This window comes from Carex rostrata, chromosome 2 (assembly GCF_964058835.1).
Source record: "Carex rostrata chromosome 2, lpCarRost1.2, whole genome shotgun sequence".
Classification (NCBI taxonomy): Eukaryota; Viridiplantae; Streptophyta; class Magnoliopsida; order Poales; family Cyperaceae; genus Carex; species Carex rostrata.
This window is the reverse complement of record NC_135919.1, coordinates 17,078,895-17,099,108: the sequence shown is the minus strand read 5'-3', so window position 1 is coordinate 17,099,108 and position 20,214 is coordinate 17,078,895. Positions and strand designations below refer to the sequence as shown.

Genomic DNA, 20,214 nt, shown 5'->3' with positions numbered 1-20,214 from the left:
TTTAATTTCTAAAAAAAATTGCCAATACATCAATAAATTGATTTTTCAATTTGAAGAATATTAAAAATAATATTTGTATTTGTTGAATAATTTGCTTAAAAATAATAAAAGAGACATTAGAACTGCCACCATATACCATCAACAAAAAACCTAGCTGAACTATTTTCAACAATGCAATATTACCAGCGTAGTAATAATTGTTTGATAAGAATAATGTTTTAAATTGCGGTCCACATTTTTGTCATTAAACAACATAAAATTTGCATAAAAAAATTAGGAACGGATCCGTTGCTTTTCAAATTCTTATTATTTCCTGCTCTTCTCTCTCATTTTTTTTTTTAAGTAAGAGATAGAGAAAAAAAATAATGGCAGGATTTTGCTTTTCTCTTGAAAAAAACAGTGGATGTTAATTCAAAAAATATGCATGTTCTGCGAACTGAGGAATTTTATCACCTAAGGTAACATAATATTCCTGTTTAGATATGGACTGTCTAATCAAAATATGCACGACTATTAAAGCTTCTCTGTGCGTTCCATCTTGGACCGAATTGGGCTGTATTCCAATCGAACGACTGTGATCTAAACAGAAATATTTTGTTACCTTAGAGAATAAGGATTCGACGGACTGAAGCATGCTCTAGTCCGTACTAATCAAGTTCAGATTCAATGAATTAACTCAATTTTTAGGTTTTAGATCGGACCGTCCGATTCAAATCCGCAACAATCTAATCCGAAGTGGAGCGCACACATCCTGAGCGACGGATTTGAATTGGATGATTCCGATCCAAAATCCAAAAATTGAGTTAGTTTAGGGTATCCGGACCCGTACTAATCACGGTTATTATTGTACAAAATTATTGGAATGTACTGCGAATACATTATGAGAAAAATACATACTAATAAAGTTAAAAATAAGATGAAATATCTGCAAAATTACTATGGATGTGTTGTTGGTGGGATATACAGTTTATATTTGTTTGTAATTAATTACATTAAGAATTATGAGAAAGTAATAAAATTGATTAACAAATTCTCATTTATATATTGGTTTACAATTTTTTTTTTTTTTTAGGAAAACATTGGTTTACTATTTTGAATAAATTACATTAATTCACACACTTGACAAATCTTTGCACACTGTCAATTATGCCAATACAAATTTACCTCGTCAAATTATAGAAAAAGAAATGTAAGGAGGCTTTAATTCAAGGAACTCATGTATAAATGATTACATATAATTTCAAAAATTTGCTATCAAAATTATGGAGAATCATAAGTTCATACCATGACACTAACAGTAATTTCTCACATAAAGCTTGAGTTTATACCCATATTATTGCTGAATAGAGGATTATTAAAATTTATATGTATTAATACATTGCAGCTCCCTTAACCCTTGTAACCTGAAATTGCTTTATAATTAATTTTCCCGTCTCCAATTTCAATTTTCTAGTTATGTTCAGTAGAAGACGAGAAGAGAAAAATAACTAGAGAAGTTAAGACAGAGATACATAATGAGACTAGAGTGTGTGTGACTAGGGCTGTCAAAAAAGCTCGCGGCTCGTGGCTCGCTCGTGGCTCGCCTCTAGCTCGCTTGCTAACAGCTCGCTCGGTAGTGGACCGAGCTGTTAACGAGCCAGCTCGGCTCAGGCTCGGGCCAAAATAAACGAGCTAAGTCAGGGGTCAGCTCGGACCGGGCCAGCTCGGCTCGTTAAGCTACAGTGAATTTAGGGTTTAGTCCCGTATAATTTCAAGTCCAGTCCCATTTTTAAAGGCGCAATTATGCAAAATTGATGTATTTTCGGTTTGAGAAAAAAGGATATGGCTTTAGTTGCTTGAAGATGTGCCTACTGGACAATTTCTTAAATTTTTTGAATGAGATTTTTTATTTTTTTTATTTTTGAATTTGTATAATAACATCTCAATAAAGCCCAACGAGCCAGCTCGTCAGCTCGCGAGCTAGCTCGGGCTGGCTTGTCACAAGCTGAGCCAGAGGTTTTGGCTCGGGTGACCTAGGTCCAGCTCGCTCGGTCCAGGCTCGGACCAAAATAAACGAGCTGAGCTAAGGCCTAGCTCGGCCCGAGCCAGCTCGTTTACAGCCCTATGTGTGACGGGAAAGTATCTCTGCGGAGTTTTTCCGTGCGGAACTTTTAATCTGGTCTGTTCGTTTCGAATCGGACGGACTAGATCAGATCTTGCCCGAATTTTAAAAAAACTCAAAATTTGGTGAACCCTTAATCCAGTTTGTCCGATCCGAAACGAACGGACCAGATTAAAAGCTCCGTACGGAAAAACTCCGCAGAGGATAGCGTTCCATGTGTGACGAACACATAGCAAGTTGTACGGGAAGCAGGAGGCATGAGATCTTCGGTCCAGTTGGAACCGTACGATCCACATTAAGATACACAAGCTATTGATCCTCACAAATTTTAAAGCAACACACACAAATCTTGATGCAAATTGAAGAGCTGCATCAAACATTTTTTTTTTTTTTGAAAAATAGTGGTATTTACCACCGATTTCATAGAAATCAAAATCCATAGCATAATTGAACTAGTATCTAAAATTGGTACTAAAATCAACCATGGCAAGTCTATACAGCTGTACAAAGTAGAAACAAAAACATAATTCAAAGCATTAAACTATACCCACAATATAAGATAACAATCCTAAAAAAACACAAAAACATCATAACATGTATAAAGCTAAGTACTACAAATATAATAAGTCTTCGTCATTTTAAGTTTTACGAGGCACAACATGCCTCGTAGAAGTTGTACAACGGAAAAAATTAGCAATGAAGTTAAAAAGTTTTGGTGACATTTATTTTCGGCTATTGACTGGGCCAACTTCGACCAAATAAAAATATACAATATACGAATATTGAATAACTGCATATTTTAATAAGTACATTTACGATTTATTGTTGGGTTAAGGCCTATGAGCAAATAACCCAATGACGCCAAAAATTTGGGTGAAAGCTAATGAGAAAGTAGCAGATTAACGCCATGTTTGAGGCTGGCGCTGGTTTCAGCACATTGGCCCAACTCTGTACATAGATCCACAAAATAGCTGCATGCGTGTTCTCCACAACTAAATTGACATAATTAAAATGCCAGAAATAATTTGAGCCATGTGTTTTTGATCAGGCATGGGGAGGATGGTTTTTGGATCTGAAATTACGTTTCAGATCTTCTTTCTACGTGCTCCAATGGGAATTCAGATCCAACGCGGTACCGCCGTACCGGACCGGCGGACCCTCATATTTCAAAGAATTCGCATCCTATGAGATATCTCATATTTTGGGTGACTTTTTTTTTTGGAAAATCTCAACCGTTCAAGTACGTTCTGCACAAATTTCAAAGTTAAAATAATATTGGCCCTGAGCCATTCTTGAATAGACATCGGACATGTCAGTCACACAAAATATGAGATATCTCAGATGATACACACTCTATTTCAAATAGGCTTCAAAGTGATTTTAGCTGGCTGGGAGCATCACGGTCTAATACCGCAGATGATACTCCAATATCGAAATTATTTATGGTAAAAGGGTAATAGGGGTGTTACTGTCAGGGCGGATCTACATTCATTCGTACGGGTGCTAAATTACTCTGTGATTTTAAAATTTTAGTTATGTATATTGAAATTTAATTTAATTGAATATTTTTAGAATTTGTTATATAACATAGTCCTCCTCGTAAATATCATATGTCTATATGTAGCTTTGTAGTTGTGGAGAGTTTTAAGTTTAATTTCCACCAATAACATATTGTTAATTTTAATTTTAACACTCCTATCATGAATTTCTTATTCCGCTTCTGATTACCGTAGCTAAAAACAGTAACACTCCCATTCAATTCTGTCTGATGGTAGATAAATGCCTCAGATAAATTTTGCTGATGGTAGATATGACAACAAATAAAGTTTATGATAACTTTTAGTATTTCATAAACTCTTGTGGTGTTTGAAACCTCAATTTTGATATTTGGTTAGTATAAACATAGGTACGTGGTATCTGGTAAACAATTATGGTACTTTTAAAACCTCATTTTTGGTATTAGTTAATAACTAACATAGGTACCGTAATTGATAAACAATTATGGTATTTTAAAGCCTCAATTTTGCTAGAGTAAGGCTACGATGCTATGGATTGCATAGAGGGTTACGGTGCTATGATTCAATGTTTAAGGTTTCAAAATCCTAACGGTCGATCCGAACCGTTTATCTTGTTCTCCACATTAATATGTATTTGGAGACCAAATTTTACATTTTTTGGAAAAAATTTTTTGCTATTTTTTTAGATAGATAAAAAATCACTTGATCTAAAAATTTTGCACCATTCAGATATTTGATTTTCTATCTATCTAAAAATATAGTAAAATTTTTTCAAAAAATGTAAAATTTGGTCTCCAAACACATTAATATGAAGAACAAGATGAACAGTTCAGATCGACTGTTAGGATTTTGAAAACTCAAATATTGAGCCGTAGCACCGTAGCCCTCTATGAAATCCATAGCACCGTAGCCTTACTCATTTTGCTATCTGTCAATTTTAGAAAACATACAAGGACAATAACTTTTTTAAGTATAGATTGAAGTTCAAGTTGTCTGATTATCTAATATTTACGAGAGGTTCCTCCATTCAAGTTTCTAACATGCGTTTTCTCATACAAAAAATATTATCTTTAACATTAGAGCAAATGCTAGTTCTCATGAAGCTAATAACTCGGTAATTCTTACACTACAATTGTTAATCCATAAACCCTACCTAATAATTAAAATTTTATTCGAAACATATTTTTTCAAAGCGCATTTTGATATTTTGAATTAAAAAAATAATTTACAAATAAAATTGAAGACACCATGGTAGACTGCAGCATTAAATTTGGAGTGAAAAGTGGCGTTTCTAAATGATTTATCCGGATGTGGTTAGTTTGTTGTTTTTATAGAAAAAACAAATTAAAAACAAACAAACTAAGCGGTTCGGATGGTACAACTCACCAAATAATTCAGCGCTACTAGACGAAGAGATGCCCACAGCATTATTTAAGGGGAGCTTCCTTAATAATTCATCAGCTGTGATATTTTTTAAATTTCGGCATAACCGTACTATAAGTTTAACCTTTTTTTTTTTTTTTTTTATATATATTATAGATAAAAAAAAAATTAGGAGAGTTTCAATACTTCAAATCTTTCATACCTCATCATACTTTATATTTTTAATTTTAAAGTCTAAATCATCGATTCGAACTGCTTAAAATGATATCTATACTAAAATATATTTGGAGATGAAATTTTATAATTTTTGAAACTTTATTTACTATATTTTTAAGAAAGATACAAAATTATTGATTTTGAACAGTCCATAAACACTAATTTTGTACTTATCTTGAAAAGTAAATAAATTTTAAAAGCTATACAATTTCATTTTTAAATTTTTAATATAAATATCACGTTAATTAAACAGTACAAATAAAAATATAAAATATAATGAGATATAAAAGACAATACATAAGACAAAAAACATCGCCTCCAATTTTGTCGTTAGAGTAATTCGCGTCACCTAAAGTAACTCAAACTTTGATTTTAGATATGTACCGTCAGATCTGTTTTGACGCGAATATTAAAGAGATCCTGTCTATTTATTTCGGATCGATCCGGATTCTGAGCAGACGGTCCGATTCTACACTCAAATTTGAGTTAAGAGAACCTTAATTCAATCGAGCTTGTATATTATTCTATGCACATGGAGCACACCAGTAGTTGAAACACCAAATCAACAAGCTCAACTCTAAACCTTTTGTGTATACGCTAAAAAGAAAATTCGGAGTCCATTCGAAATCGTTACTATCAAAGGCGGTTTCCCTTACCAATTCCTCGTCGCCGACTAGTTAAATTTCCATTTTACTTCTCTCGTGCGCGTAATTAATAAATTGTTTGTTTGAATTACGTAATCAGCGAAAGCTCCAGAATCCTTTTAAACCTTTTCATTTTACCAAATCTTACCAATTCTTCTTGCGAAGTTCTTCTCCTACTAGGGTTTTTTCTTCGTTTACCTTCGCCGCTCTCCACATCTCGCGATTCTGTTAGTAATCTGTTCCTTTCCTTCACATCTCTTTTGGAGGATTTTTGGTTTTCATTGCATCTCGTTTTGATTTCGTTCAATTTCTGCTGCAATCAGGTTGGCCATGGCTCTTTTTCTGACAGACGAGGTGAGTTTGCCTCTTCGTGCAATTGCAGATCTTGGATCAGAGGGGCTTAAACAAGAGGAGGCCTTGGTCATTACACAGTGCGGCTTGCTTGGTATGTTTCTCTTCTACATCTTCACATAGAATTTGTGGATTTGGTTTTAATTGCCAAATTAAACTGTCAATTTGCTGTATTTGTGCTGGTTTTAAGGTTTATTTGTCATGAACAGGAGGGAAACTTTCATTTGGTGATGCATCCTTTGATACTGTATTTGTCATTTGGTCAAAAATCGATAATTTAACAGACCAGTGGGTTTCTGAGATTAGTCGTATACTCAAACCCGGTGCTCAGGTTGTTCTCCAGGCTTCTCCTCTTTCTGACAATCAAGTCAAGGTACATTTGTTTGACTAAATTTAACTACCTTTGGGTTATATGATATTTCCAAATTTAATTTTTGCTTCAATATGTACTGTGCAACAGCCAAATTCTCAAATTGAGCGGAAGCTACTTATATCCGGATTTGTTGATGTTCAATCTGTCGACGGTGCCCAGTCAGTTCTGGTTAGTAAATTATCAAATTCATACAATTTTAATTTTCTTTTTCTTTGTATTCTCTTATGTTAAAATCCAGACTAATATGAATTTCATATGATGCAGGTTAAGGGAAAAAAGGCGTCTTGGTCGACTGGTTCATCCTTTCCTCTCAAAAAGACAACCAATGCTCTTCCTAAAATTCAACTCAGTGATGAGTCTGATTTAATTGATGAAGATAGTCTCCTTACTGAAGAAGACTTGAAAAAGCCAGAACTCCCAGTTGGTAAGTTCTCTTACTTTCTTTGTTTTCCTTTTTTGTTATTAATTTTTTTGAATAAGTTCTTTTACAAATCATGTCATAAGTTATAACGATGAACAATAAATGGTTGTAACAGTTGGAGATTGTGAGGTTGGAAGCACCAGGAAGGCATGCAAGAACTGCACATGCGGCCGTGCAGAAGCTGAAGAGAAGGTAGAGAAACTGTCACTTACTGCAGAGCAAATTACAAACCCGCAATCTGCATGTGGAAATGTGAGTATAAACCATAAGTATCCAAAATTTGTGTTCATGTTTTTTCGATAGTTATGGTTTTGTCACTATATGAAATATTTAATTTTTTGGTTAAATAATTTTTGTTTAGTGTTCGCTTGGAGATGCATTCAGGTGCGGTGGATGTCCCTATAGAGGCCTTCCAGCCTTCAAGCTTGGTGAAAAGGTGAATAACTATGCTATTACTCCTTTTCTATTGTACACCTACATGTCTAAAAATTACTTGCCTACATAAAAAAAGAGCAAGGGAAGGATACATGTGCAATGTGCAACGTGCCAATCACTAGTGAAACAGGGTGCACTAGTAGTTTTTACTGAAAGCTATTAATTTGGGCAGAGGCTGTGTGAGTTTTTTTTTCTATCATTGCCTTGTGGGTGTATGTGATGTTTTAATTTATACTTGTATGCTTTCTATATTGGATTGGGTGACAATTATTTTTATGTTACTATTTGTAGGTTACCTTGGGTGCTGATTTCCTCACGGCTGATATATGATGATTGGTTGCGATGCTTATGTTTCTTCATTTCTTAATTGACTTTTGCGTGAAAAATTAGGGTAGTGTGATCTGTTTTTGAGGAAATAAATATCTTCTTTGATCTTTGATGCGTTTGTTATGTTGTAGTATTTGGCAGCTGGATGTTAAAGCACTGGGATATTTTGTAATACAGATGTCTTTATGCACTGATATAAAAGAATGCAGTTCATTCATGCACTATTTTGTATTCTCACCTGCTCAAAATTTATTCTGAGAATTAGTTCTGTTACATTTACATGCTACTTTTGTTGAGATAAAAGTACCAGTAGTCCTTGAGGCCCCACCAAAATCTCATTCAAAAAACTAACCAGACCGAACCACACAACTGGTGTGACATCAACCCCACCTAGTGGCGGTATAACCTTTCGTGTAATACTGAGAAATGGCTCGGTCGGTGCGTATGCAATTGCATAGGGAAATTCACCTACAGGAAGTTTCGGGTACCAGGACATGACTATTCTTATGATGAATAAAAATCCGAAAGCCGAGAGAAATGGACCAGTGATGCTTATTGCAAGCTTTGCTGTTGCTGGATCCAAATCTGCTAAGAGTAAGTGTGGGACCGCTTCATATGGTACTGGCGGTACAGAAGTGGTATCAGCAAGAGATGCACTGAGGGAGGTTTTACCAGTTGTGATTCCAACAAATAGGCAATTTTTTGATTTTGAGAAGCTTGCTTGCTTGCTGTTTCTTCTGATCAATATTTCCTGGTATAATTAAATTTTATCAGCGCACTGTGAGATAGTGTCAATTGAAAGAAACCATGGTGATAACTGATAAAGCTATCGATTATTTAATTTAATAAATCAAAGCGAATAGAAAAACAGGGAACTGGTATAAAGAGATTTTTGATCAGTATGAAAAGGGCAAGTGATGAAGCTGGAAATATTTGAACGCATCTTTAAAATAACATGATTTAATAATATTAATAACAAATCTGAAGATATTCACATTTTTTTTAAAGCAAATTAGGATATTCTACTTCCAAAGAGAACCAAATTTGAATTTCTCTTTGCAAGGGGACGTCCTGCCTGAGAAGCATATAAGACTTCTATTAAAATTTTACTGGTCAAACAAGCAACATTTGGACAGGGTCAACATTTGGTCAGACAAGCAAAATTTTACTGCGTTATTCTGGCAACAGTTAGTTTGAAAAGGTGGGTTTACACTTACAGAAGCACTTGTCCAGCTGAGACTTCTTGTTCCTGGAATTACCAAAAAAATAAAAAAAAAACCAAAGAAAACTGCATCATAACTTCCATCAGAAATTCAGAATCATATACAAAACAACATCGAGAAGTACAGGAGACGATACCTTTGCAAGAATGGAGGTAAGGCGAATCAAATCGAGGAGACGAAGCGTACGGAAGAGCCATGGCTAATGGCTAGCAGCTTCCAGTACTAAAGAGTGGAGGAGGGTCGCTTCCATTCTTCCATTATCCCTCAGTAAAGCGGGTCGATTTCTATCTGGATCGGATCGGATTTCCTAATGGATCCGGCCCAAATATTACTCGTGGCCCAAAAGAATCAATCTAGGCCCATTTTGGTCCGGTTTGAAGTCTTCCCTTTGACGAGGACGAATTTTGATAAATTTAAAATTTGTTTCTGTAAAGACGCAAGATTCCTTTCCTCGGAGGAGGAATTTCGAAAAGTCTTATATCGATACTTCTCCTCTTTCGCCTGTTCTCCTCTAGCCATGGAGGAAGAACAAACTGTCCAGGTAATTATTCCCGATCTCTTTGTTTATCTATTGTTGACTTTTTGGGTTCCTGGGATCTTTACGATTTTGATTTGTTAAATTGATTTTCTATTTCTCTCATAGCTTGTAGGCACAGAAATTATTGAATCTGTTGTGGTTTACAGTTGATTTTTAAGGCGTTTCTATTTCAAGCAGGAGCCAACTTCGGTTGATTGGTGGCTCATTCCTTTTTCGAATTAAACTTATTTAAATTTCATATGGCATGTACAAGGTTCCTTATTAAGCTTTTGTACAATCACTGAAGGAACTGAAAGTTGATTTGGAGTTGCAATTTATGAAACTAACCTATTGGATTATGTTTAAATCATAATTAAGAAAGAGTTTTGAATAAACTTCATAAAGATATTTGAGCTTGATTTGCTAGTTGTGTGCCTAGCAATCAAGCTCAAATCCAGAAGCAAAATCATTTATCTCTCTACAAAAGATCAAAATATGTCTCGACAAAACAGCAAATATTGCACATGTTGTTCTAAACTCTAAGCATGGTAATGTCAAAGTATTTTCGGAAATAATCACACATTTATATAGAGGAATGAAATGAGGATATTCTTCATTTTTTGGGAGGTATATGTATTATCATTATTTCTTATAGGCAAACACATGTTTTTTTTATTTCAGGGGTACTGGATATTTTGATATTTTTTATGGGTATTTGTGGGATTTACCTTAGTTTGCATAACCTAGTGTGCAATTCTTTTCATATAGGAGGAGAATAATTTGGCATCAGTGTCAGAGGAATGCCAGGTGACCTGTTGGGGTTGTGGCTTGCGCCTTCTTCTAGCTACTTATTCACCTGCTTTTAAATGCGGGTGGTGCGGGGCCATAACTCAGAGTGATCTAGCCCCAAGAAAGACCGATAGTCGATGCTTTTCTAAGTGGCGACGTGTCAGGGATCGGTTTTTTGTGTTAATTCTAATGTTCTTCATTCTATTCATTATAAGTAAGTACATCGTTGTTGACTTTATGCATATTTATTATTTTTATCCGTGCCACATTTCTTGAGACCATGTGGTACTGATTGCCTTTACATGACCTTGAGACAATGTTTTATTGGTGAATTAGATGTGTGATGAGTCAACATGTTTGCCAATATTCTTTTGCCAATTCAAATTCTGGATTGTTGGAATTTGATAGAAGATCCTGTGGTATTGATTGGTAGTAATTCATTTTGAAATTTGGTGAAATAAGGTAGGAATAATTATATAATTTCTTGTTCTAGTGAATACCAAACTGATCCTGGGATTAAGGAAAAAAATTAATTATTCCTTGGATAAAGCCTATCTTTCTGTCTCTAAAACAATTTAACCCAAGTTTAGCTTTACACTAGAGGAGAGAGCAATTTGACCTCAATTCCATCTCAATTCAACCAATGACCAAGCAAGAGTTCAATACAAGAAACTATTACCAGTTCTACTATTACTATATTTTGTTATTTTTTCTTTTCAAAGAAGTTCAATAATTCCACTGATGCATCTTACACCAAATTCATCGGACAGGTGCTGGTGTATGGGCAGTGTATCCAATTATCTTCTCCATTTCTACCTTTTGTGGTATATTTCACATAACATTAACCGCCGGTCTATCCATTACAACAATATTTACCTTCTTCATGGCTGCCTTCAGATCGCCCGGCACACCACCGACCGTAATCTGGGGAAGCTACCCAATCGTCAACAAAAATGACCTTAATGATTACACGCTGTGTGTGTACTGTTCAAGGCCGAAGCCACCAAGAGCACACCACTGCCGTTCGTGCAAGATGTGCGTCATGGACATGGACCACCATTGCCCCTTTGTATGTTTTCTAATGTTATTACAATCTCCTTCTGTTTTTTTTCCTTTTAAGTATCTAGTGCCCGATCTGATAGTAGAAGCTGTTGTTGGTACTTCTGTTCTTGTCAAGTTGAACTCCAAATTGTGATTTAATTTTGCATACTGGTTTAAAATCCTGGACCAGCTGTCCGGAAGTAATGTAATCACTTTATTTGTGAAATTTGCAAAAACAGCATTTTATCTAAGTGCAAAATTAAAACCCTGTATTTTCTATATCTACAGTTCCCTAATTTTCCAAGAAAATTTTGTCATTCCTTCTCTTCTACAACCTATCTTCTTTTAAAAGTCTCTCTCATACCTGACTGATTGGTAAGATGCAAATAACTAATGACCATGTACAATTTGTCAATGAAGAAATAATTCCTCTGTCAACTCCACAGGAGGCTTTCTCTCCAAAAACTCCACAGGAGCCAAGTATATTTCTTCATTTTTGGGGTCAGGAACAGATGGAGGGACTATATCAGTTCTTTGGGGTCGAAAAACAGCCTTCTATTGATAAAAAAACCCAATTTTTTAACTATGTTAGATTCTAGGTTTTTTCTAGAAGTAATAGAAGGGGCCGTTTGTGATTTAAGGGTGATCAATCTTGTAGAGTTTGACAATTAGGTGTTGATTTTGTTAATTAGAAATCTATGGCTTTTTACAAAAAATTTTGGTGATTATTTTGCTTAGTTACTTTGTTGCTTGAAGTTGATTAATTTTAGTTGTTTGACAATTAGGATTATTTTGCTTAACTTCAATCTGTACTTTCTAATTAGATATTTTATTTATTTGCAGATCGGAAATTGTGTGGGGGCTGCAAACCACCTCGCTTTTATTTTATTCCTCATCTCAGTAGTGATCAGTTGTACTTACGTCACCATCATGGCCGTCTATTCAGGTTATCATGTATGGCCACCACTTGACCTATCTGATCTCGGCACAACTGTATCCTTCCACTCAGTAAACGTAACAAGTCATCTAAAAGTTATATTTGTGGCACTGACCAAATCAATGTTGTTTCTCTCAGCAAGAGGCCTCATTCTAGTGTACCTTGCATTTGCTGGTTTCGCAGTGGAGATTGGTATCAGTGTGTTGTTATGGCAACAATTATCATATATCTACAATGGTGTTACATATGTGAATAGTATTAGTTCAACAAATGTGGGGTATACCGAGAAGGGTTGGAAGAACTTAGTTCAATTTTTTGGATGTCCCTATTCAATTAAGAGACTCTTTCTCTTTCGTGGATTTGGAAATTGGTTTAAGTCACAAGACGGTGGTGATTCCAGCTCCAAGACAGCTTGATTTCAGCTCCAAAGAACATAGGGGTAATACTGCCATTCTCTGAAAAGTTGCTTTTGCCTTCAGCTTGATTTCACTCTTCCTTGCAGCTAATGGTTACTTATTGGAAGCTAATGGTCAGAGTTCTAAAATTATGATACATATAACAGTTGCTGAATTTAGGTCTGTGCAAGGTCCACTTTGAAATTTTGTATTAATATCAAGGGGAATAGCTAAAGCTGTTTTTATTTTCTTTGTTTTCCTCCAAGCTTATGGAGTAAAAGACGTGCTATGTTTTACACTGCACTTTTAACATCACCTGTGAAAATCATTCGTTAACATTTTCGTAAATACCCCTTTTGGTTTACTTATCTGGGAGTACAAGAGGTATTTTTTTAAATACCCCTTTTGTTTTACTTCTCTGGTGAGTACAAGAGGTATTTTTTTCAAATACCCCTTCTATTTTTAAAATTGTGAAGTTTCCTCCCACTTGAGTCCGGATCCTCCAAGGTAACTCAAATTTTCAGTTTGGATTTGGACTTTCTGTATGTGAGGAATTTACAGATCTTATTGAAGAGGTTAGTGAATGGAGACAATGATAATCAAAGAAAGTAAGCTAGTAACAGAAATGCATTTCTTATTTGAATTTGGAGAGCTTGATACAGTCTGTTTTTTTCCTTCAGAAAAGAATCCCATTTTAAAACAGTGACTATTTAGTTGACTTCACAGAGGAAGTGCTTTAGGTATAAATTTAGAAATAATTCGAAGTTTCGAACCAATGATAAGTTGTACCATGCTGCTTTGTTATTAATGTTCCTTTCAAGACCAGTCGGCCAAATGCCTTTGCAAAATTAGATTTTATTATGCAAAAAAAAAAAAAAAAAATACAATCAATTTAGTTTACAGTCACTACTGAACAGGATCTCTTGGTGAGCTAATTACACCATATCATTTACTAGACTTTATGTAACAAATCTTTAAAAGTAATATAATCTAGCTTTCCCACATAATAGTATCCTTTTAAATGATGACATGATAACATCTATACTTCTATAGCAGGAAAAAGAACAGTACAGATCCCATTATATCAAATAGTTGGTGCTACAAACTGTATCAAGTTCTCTAAGTTCTGGAAAGAAGAACCCCCTTTCTCCAAAGCCAGCTTTGCCTTTTCCTTCAACTCAGCAACCCTTCTTCTCTCCTCCTCTCCATTCATCAATTTCTCAATTGCTCTAACAACGTCCTCTTTCTTTATCCTAACTTCATCTTCATTCTCTCCTCTCCATGCCATCGCCTCTCCCACCCTGACACTAACACCGATCTTAAGCACATCCACAATCAATTTCACATTTAAAAATTGCTCCCCATACAACGGCCATGCCACAACTGGTACACCAGCAGCAACACTCTCCAATGTAGAATTCCATCCACAATGTGTCACAAATCCTCCGACCGCAGGGTGTGATAGTATTGCAATTTGTGGGGCCCAACCTTTGATCAGCAAACTTTTTGAACTATTTTTCTCTTCGAAATTTTCACGCAGCCAGATTAACGTCTCTTCTGGCAATTTCTCTACGCCGTTAATCACCCAAACAGATGGCCATGGTGATGCCAATAATCCAAGGCCAAGTTCTTTAAATTGTTTAGGTGCAAAGCTGCCCGTGCTACCGAAACAAACATAGATTACAGAGTTAGATTTCTTAGAATTAAGCCATTCTATGCACCGATCATTATCAACTGACGGCTTGTTTCCTCTTTCCTCCATATCCAATCTTGTTGTGTTACAAAGGGATACCGGGCCAATTGTGAAAACTTTTTTACCTGAATTTTTTTGCAGTAAACCTGAATAACCTGGTTCGAGCTGCTCAAAACTATTCACCAATACTCCATCAACGGTTACCGCATAATTTCTCATTTCTTCAGCCATCTCTTTATTATTATCCTTCTTGGATTGTTGGACTTGCATGGGGAGTTCCTTTCTCGCTATCTTGAACTCGAATGGCAAGCCTGGTAAATTGAATAGCTCTGCAGCGGAATCAGGGATTTCATGTGCCTTGGTTTTGAGTAGGATTTCACAACAATACAGAGCAAAGGATCCATAACCATGGAAGATGAAACATGGAACTCCTAGCTTGCGTGCCACATCAGCTGCCCACACGTGGGCCATCCCACTGATTATGCAGCTGATATGTGGGACTCGTTCATGAATGTATCTCTCTACTTGTTGACCAAAGAGCTTTGCAGCATTGAAGAAGTTGAACATAAGGGACATTGAGGGGAGCAGGTCAACATTTTCGCAGCCTTCTGGAAGGCCGAACTCGGTAGCAGGGAAGTTAAGCAAAACCAGTGAGATGTCACCTGTAAATGTAGCAAATAGCCAAATACATGATATATTATAGATCAATAATCATCGAGTCATAAGGTACATAATTCTTATGAGCATCTACTACCCCACCCCACAGTAGAAAAAAAGAAAGAAAAACAAATGCCAAAATTAAAATGGGAAAAAAAAAATGCTCACGCATCCCCCTCTCAGGCCCCTGCTCCCTCCCCCCGAGTCCGTGTCCACCCAGGTACATGAGTGCAATTTAAAAAAAATGGACGCCCCAGATTAATTCCAGCCCGGCCAAACTCAAACCGATGACTATTGAGATTGTAGGGGGTGTGCTTTAAGATTTGTGCCAAGTTAAAAGAATGGTTGGATTTATCACTTGCACCTCAGGTACTGAGGTGATACGGATCCCCCCACCCCACCCCCACCCACACACACACCCCGGAGCAAAAGGAAACGGAGTAAAAGAACAACTATATATATATTCACACACACTAACCTGCAGAGACAGCATTGAACCGGTCAATCGTTGGTTTGATGCGAGCGGCATTAACTGGAGTTGTTAAGATTGTAACTGATGCATTGTGCTCGGCTAGGAGACGGGCTATGTCGGTTGCGGGGATCATGTGGCCTGGGGCTAACCATGGAAGTATTAGAAAGTGTGGAATTGGGGGTTTAGCTTTGGGAAGATAATTGTTACTGATTTCCATTACCAGAAAATATTTTGTAGACTTGTTCGGATTTTAACTTGGTGAGTGATGGCAGGCTATTGCTCCTATATATATATATATACTGGGCTAGAAGAAATTTTATCGGATAAAAAGTAAAGTGATGAATATGAGCACATAGTGACACAAGGCATTATATTATATGCGTTCATAGTCCTGACTTTTGACTAATTCTCTTTTGCGAGATTTTATAATTCTCTAATGATACCTGACCTAGCTGGCAGGTTTGCTGATGCACAAATTTACAATGTTACGTAATCCATGACGTATACATAACAAGTAAATTTTTTTTACTTTTCTTTTGGAAGAATTTTTAATCTTTTATATAGGGGTCTAAAGAATTTTTCATCTCGAAAATGGTTTACTGGTAACTAGGTATGTGTGCTGATGTGCAGCTCAGATTATTTTTTAAGCTTAATTTACTGTGTTATTTATAATAACTAAATTTGTAAATTATTTGCTTTTAGCGCCTCACCGAATGATAATTAAAGATGACGTAAATTAAATGACTTTTGCGAACTTTACAAACAAATGGTGAATTTACCTGGACAATCTTTTCAAAAGCAGACCATTAAACAATGGAACCGGATCACCTGCCTTCTGTGGACAAAAAATTTCTGTTTTTAAAGTCACTGAGAAGTGGATCCAAAATGAATCTGAAACAAAATTATATCCAACATTTAATGTCAAAATCCACTTCAGACCCATATGTCAGTGACTTTAGGAGTATGAATTTTCTATCCACTGGGAACAAGAGATTCGGTTTTATAAACACTGGCTTAAACCGGATTTTGGATCCTTTGACATTATTTTTTTAATAAAAAATATTTATCGAATTTTGGACAATTATTCAGAAAAAAGACTGATTTTATTTTTAAAAATGTTATTTGTCTATATATTTTCAAGCTACTCAAGCTACTCAAGGTTAAAATATAATTTTTAGGTTTGATATTTTTCTTTTAAAAAGTTTTTTTTTTTAAATGATTTGTATGTAAAATTGTTATTATGCAATTTTATTAAGAATAAAAACGTACTTGGACTTTGTAAAACAATATAAAAGTAAGATTTTATAAAAGTACATATATATCATGATTTATCAACCCCCATATCTGCCTAATGCTGTTAAATAGTTTTGAAAAGCTTGTAACGAATTTCTCACAAATTTTACGAATGATATGCGAATTAATTACCATGACAGCCGTTGTCATATATGTTTTTTCAGAAAGAAAAAAAAATTGCGAATTAATTGTTTTTCCATATTATTCGAAGAATTTACAAGTTTTATTTTTTTTAGTATAAATTTTGATTTCCTACAAGATTTCAGTATGAAAATCGATCGACACATCTAAAATGTGGACTAGCTAAGCATTTGTATTTTGAGAATTAAAAAATTTGGAGCTGAAGTAGCAACACGCATTTTGCTTAGCAAAAGCGCCTATAACACAGCTCTTATAAAGATATCAATATTTTGATATATATTTTTTGAGTGAGTCTATGGTACTATGCATATCACGGGTTGGTTCATGCTACGGCTCAATATTTGAGTTTTCAAAATCCTAATGGTCGATCCGAACCGTTCATCTTGTTCTTCATATTAATATGTGTTTGGAGACCAAATTTTACATTTTTTAAAATTTTTTTACTATTATTTTAGATATTTAGAAAATCACTTGATCTGAAAATTCTGGACCATCCAAAAACAGTGATTTTCAATAAATCTAAAAAAATAGTAAATTTTTTTCAAAAAATGTAAAATTTGGTCTCCAAACACATATTAATATGGAGAACAAGATGAACGGTTCGGATCGACCGTTAGGATTTTAAAAAGTCGAATATTGAGCCGTATTACAAGCCAAATCGTAATATGCATAGTACCATAGACTCACTCATATTTTTTTATTAGAGGAGGGATCCAATTACATTTTTTTTGTGACACCAAATTACACTCTCGATGTTTAAAGTTTTCAAAATTCAAATAGTCGATCCAACCCGTTCAATATAATGAATATATTAAAATGTGCTTGGAGATCAAATTTTCTATTTTTTGGAATTTTTTTACTATTTATTAAGTATTTAACAAAATCGCTATATTTTGACCATTGAATTTTTGTACCCATCTTAATAAATAGTAAAAAAATAAAAAAAAATGTAAAATTTGATCTGCAAGCACATTTTAACATATACATCATGTTGAACGATTTGGATCGACTATTTAGATTTTGAAAATATAGAATGTAATTCAGTGTCACCATAAAAAGGTGTAAGTGGTTCCCTCCTCTAAAAGAAAAAAAAATGTACATCGAATAATTCTCAAACAACCGACTTTGATGATTATTTGGTGGTGCAATAGTTGATAAACATATATTTGAAAATTATTCGCATATAATTGCATATTCGAGCTTAATCCATCTTGTGATAAGGCGTCTTTTTTTATGTTTATATTATTGTCTAATTGTTGCATCAACCGCTGCCACATAGAGACAAGAAGAAAGTTGTTTCATTCTTAATTTTTTAGAAATTTAACTATTTTCATGTGATAATCAAATAATGCAATAGCATGTCGTTTCTGTTTAATTTGCACCTAATCCGCCTTGGAACTTGTGTTAAGTGTTAACTGACCAAACAAAATATTAATTAATACCAAACTTTAATGGAATTATTGCATTAGATCAAATGTCAACACATGCATCTTCTAATATAGAATTGGACGATACAAATTAATCAACTGGAGTTTATTAAGCAAAACACATTTTAGTGACAAAAATATAACATTGCAACAATTGCCCCCTGGATCTTCTAAGTTCGCAATACTCGGTTACATGCAGATTTTCCTCCCACAGAGGGTGTAGATTTTAACAGAGCTACTTTTACTTCATGCAGCATAGATTATAGAAATAAAAACAGAGGTGCATATGATTCATGTGCTGCATGAAATCAAAACTTATCTGTTGAAATCATTACCCTACATTTCTTACATGCTAATCTTTTACTATAAAAGAACACACAAATTCAATAATGACGTATGGAGAGCCGATAGAAGATGCTTAGTAAATAAATAACGGTTCATTTGACAGCAAATCAAATTGTAAAATTTAATTAAAAAAAATCAAAATATAAAATGATAGACATTGTACTACAAAAACAATATTGGGTTGATATGTTCCGAGTAAAGCTTATTTAACTTCTGATTGACGATATAAAATTCCACAGTATAAATTTTTATCAGCGTCACAAATTAGCAGGGACAGATCCACGATTTTCGTCAAGGACAAAAATTATTGAATTGGATTTAAATAATTAATAGGGTTTAAATCCATTAACTAATTGGAGACTCGATAAAAAACAATACTTTGACTTATACTTTCCAATAATCTAACTTGTAATTTATGATATTCTACCTTATAATTCTAATTATCAATTATAATTCAATAAATTTATTTTGATTTTAACACTAAATTTAAATCAAATTATAAATCAAACATTCAAAGGGGGGCAAAATTTTTTTTAGAGAAAGATAAAGTCGGAACCAATAGATCACCGCTAAAACTCAAAATTTAGAGGGGCAATGGAAAAATAATACTATGCAGAATTGGGCTGAAATAAGATCTCCCATCCTCCTGTTTTTCTTATGATCTCATCTGTTGTTTGTTGGGTCAGAAAAAAAAGTGTAAGGAACTTGGATTCTGAATATCTAAATTTTTAATTCATTGCCATTTACAGAGCTTTCTGTATGTGAGAAATTTACAAAGCTCATTGATGAAGTTAATCACTGGAGACAATGACAATCAAAGTGTAAGGAAGTTGAAGCAGAGAGGTAAACTAGTACCAGAAATACACTTCTTATTTGAATTTGTAGAGCTTGATACTGTTTGTTTTTTTCCTTCAGAGAAGATTCCCGTTTTAGTGACTATTTAGTTGACTTAATATTGGAGGAAATGCTTTATGTATAAAGATATCTACCTAAATCCTCTAACTTCTGATGACAGACTTTTTTCTTTTGGATTTTTATCTTCCTGTTAAAATGGAGAAACAGAGTAAAAATTTCTCTAACCAAATGAGAAATTAAAAAAAGAAAGAGCAAGGGAGAGAGAGATTAAAAGGGTGAGGCTGCAGGACTATGTATAGTGCATATTGATCCGTATTATGGATCGATATTTTTAATTTTAAAGTCCAAGTAATCGATCTGAACCATTCAACAAGATCTTCATATGAAAATGTATTTGTAGATCAAATTTTATAATTTTTGGAATAATTAATTTGAACTAATGACAAATAATTAATTTGAAATAATTAATTACAGTTACTATAGAACAGGATATCTTGGTTAGTTAATTACACATTTACACCACTATTATTTACTAGAATTTAGAAAATCAAATAATCTAGCTTCCCCACATAATAATGAATAATTATTTCAATCCCCACACTCCAGTACCCCCATCTCTTAAACATATTTTAACTTCCCATAAACTAACTTAACAAACTAA

At 34.4% G+C, this 20,214-nt stretch overlaps 4 protein-coding genes and 1 long non-coding RNA gene across 5 annotated transcripts; 2 read left to right on the top strand and 3 right to left on the bottom strand.

Annotated features, from left to right (window-relative positions):
* Nucleotides 1-5,832: 5,832 nt before the first annotated feature.
* LOC144546236 (Cytokine-induced anti-apoptosis inhibitor 1, Fe-S biogenesi) lies at nucleotides 5,833-7,992 on the top strand. The gene is made up of 8 exons (XM_078294780.1): nucleotides 5,833-6,088; nucleotides 6,185-6,306; nucleotides 6,422-6,585; nucleotides 6,673-6,753; nucleotides 6,850-7,009; nucleotides 7,122-7,258; nucleotides 7,368-7,442; nucleotides 7,733-7,992. The coding sequence occupies exons 2-8, from the start codon at nucleotides 6,192-6,194 to the stop codon at nucleotides 7,769-7,771; spliced, it is 771 nt and encodes a 256-aa protein (XP_078150906.1). The 5' UTR covers nucleotides 5,833-6,088; nucleotides 6,185-6,191; the 3' UTR covers nucleotides 7,772-7,992.
* On the bottom strand, nucleotides 7,993-9,255 carry CCB3 (cofactor assembly, complex C (B6F)). The gene is made up of 3 exons (XM_078294787.1): nucleotides 9,128-9,255; nucleotides 8,986-9,017; nucleotides 7,993-8,519 (listed from the first exon to the last, which is right to left on the bottom strand). Exons 1-3 carry the CDS (start codon nucleotides 9,186-9,188, stop codon nucleotides 8,052-8,054), a joined length of 561 nt encoding a protein of 186 aa, XP_078150913.1. The 5' UTR covers nucleotides 9,189-9,255; the 3' UTR covers nucleotides 7,993-8,051.
* LOC144546226 (DHHC-type zinc finger family protein) lies at nucleotides 9,237-13,020 on the top strand. The gene is made up of 4 exons (XM_078294774.1): nucleotides 9,237-9,532; nucleotides 10,277-10,511; nucleotides 11,068-11,366; nucleotides 12,182-13,020. Exons 1-4 carry the CDS (start codon nucleotides 9,302-9,304, stop codon nucleotides 12,689-12,691), a joined length of 1,275 nt encoding a protein of 424 aa, XP_078150900.1. The 5' UTR covers nucleotides 9,237-9,301; the 3' UTR covers nucleotides 12,692-13,020.
* A 489-nt stretch (nucleotides 13,021-13,509) lies between these two features.
* Nucleotides 13,510-20,108, bottom strand: LOC144546254 (uncharacterized). The gene is made up of 2 exons (XR_013508731.1): nucleotides 20,064-20,108; nucleotides 13,510-13,601 (listed from the first exon to the last, which is right to left on the bottom strand). It is a non-coding gene; the product is annotated as an uncharacterized LOC144546254 (long non-coding RNA).
* On the bottom strand, nucleotides 13,638-15,791 carry LOC144546213 (UDP-glycosyltransferase 73C6-like). The gene is made up of 2 exons (XM_078294751.1): nucleotides 15,499-15,791; nucleotides 13,638-15,025 (listed from the first exon to the last, which is right to left on the bottom strand). Exons 1-2 carry the CDS (start codon nucleotides 15,707-15,709, stop codon nucleotides 13,755-13,757), a joined length of 1,482 nt encoding a protein of 493 aa, XP_078150877.1. The 5' UTR covers nucleotides 15,710-15,791; the 3' UTR covers nucleotides 13,638-13,754.
* Nucleotides 20,109-20,214: the final 106 nt, after the last annotated feature.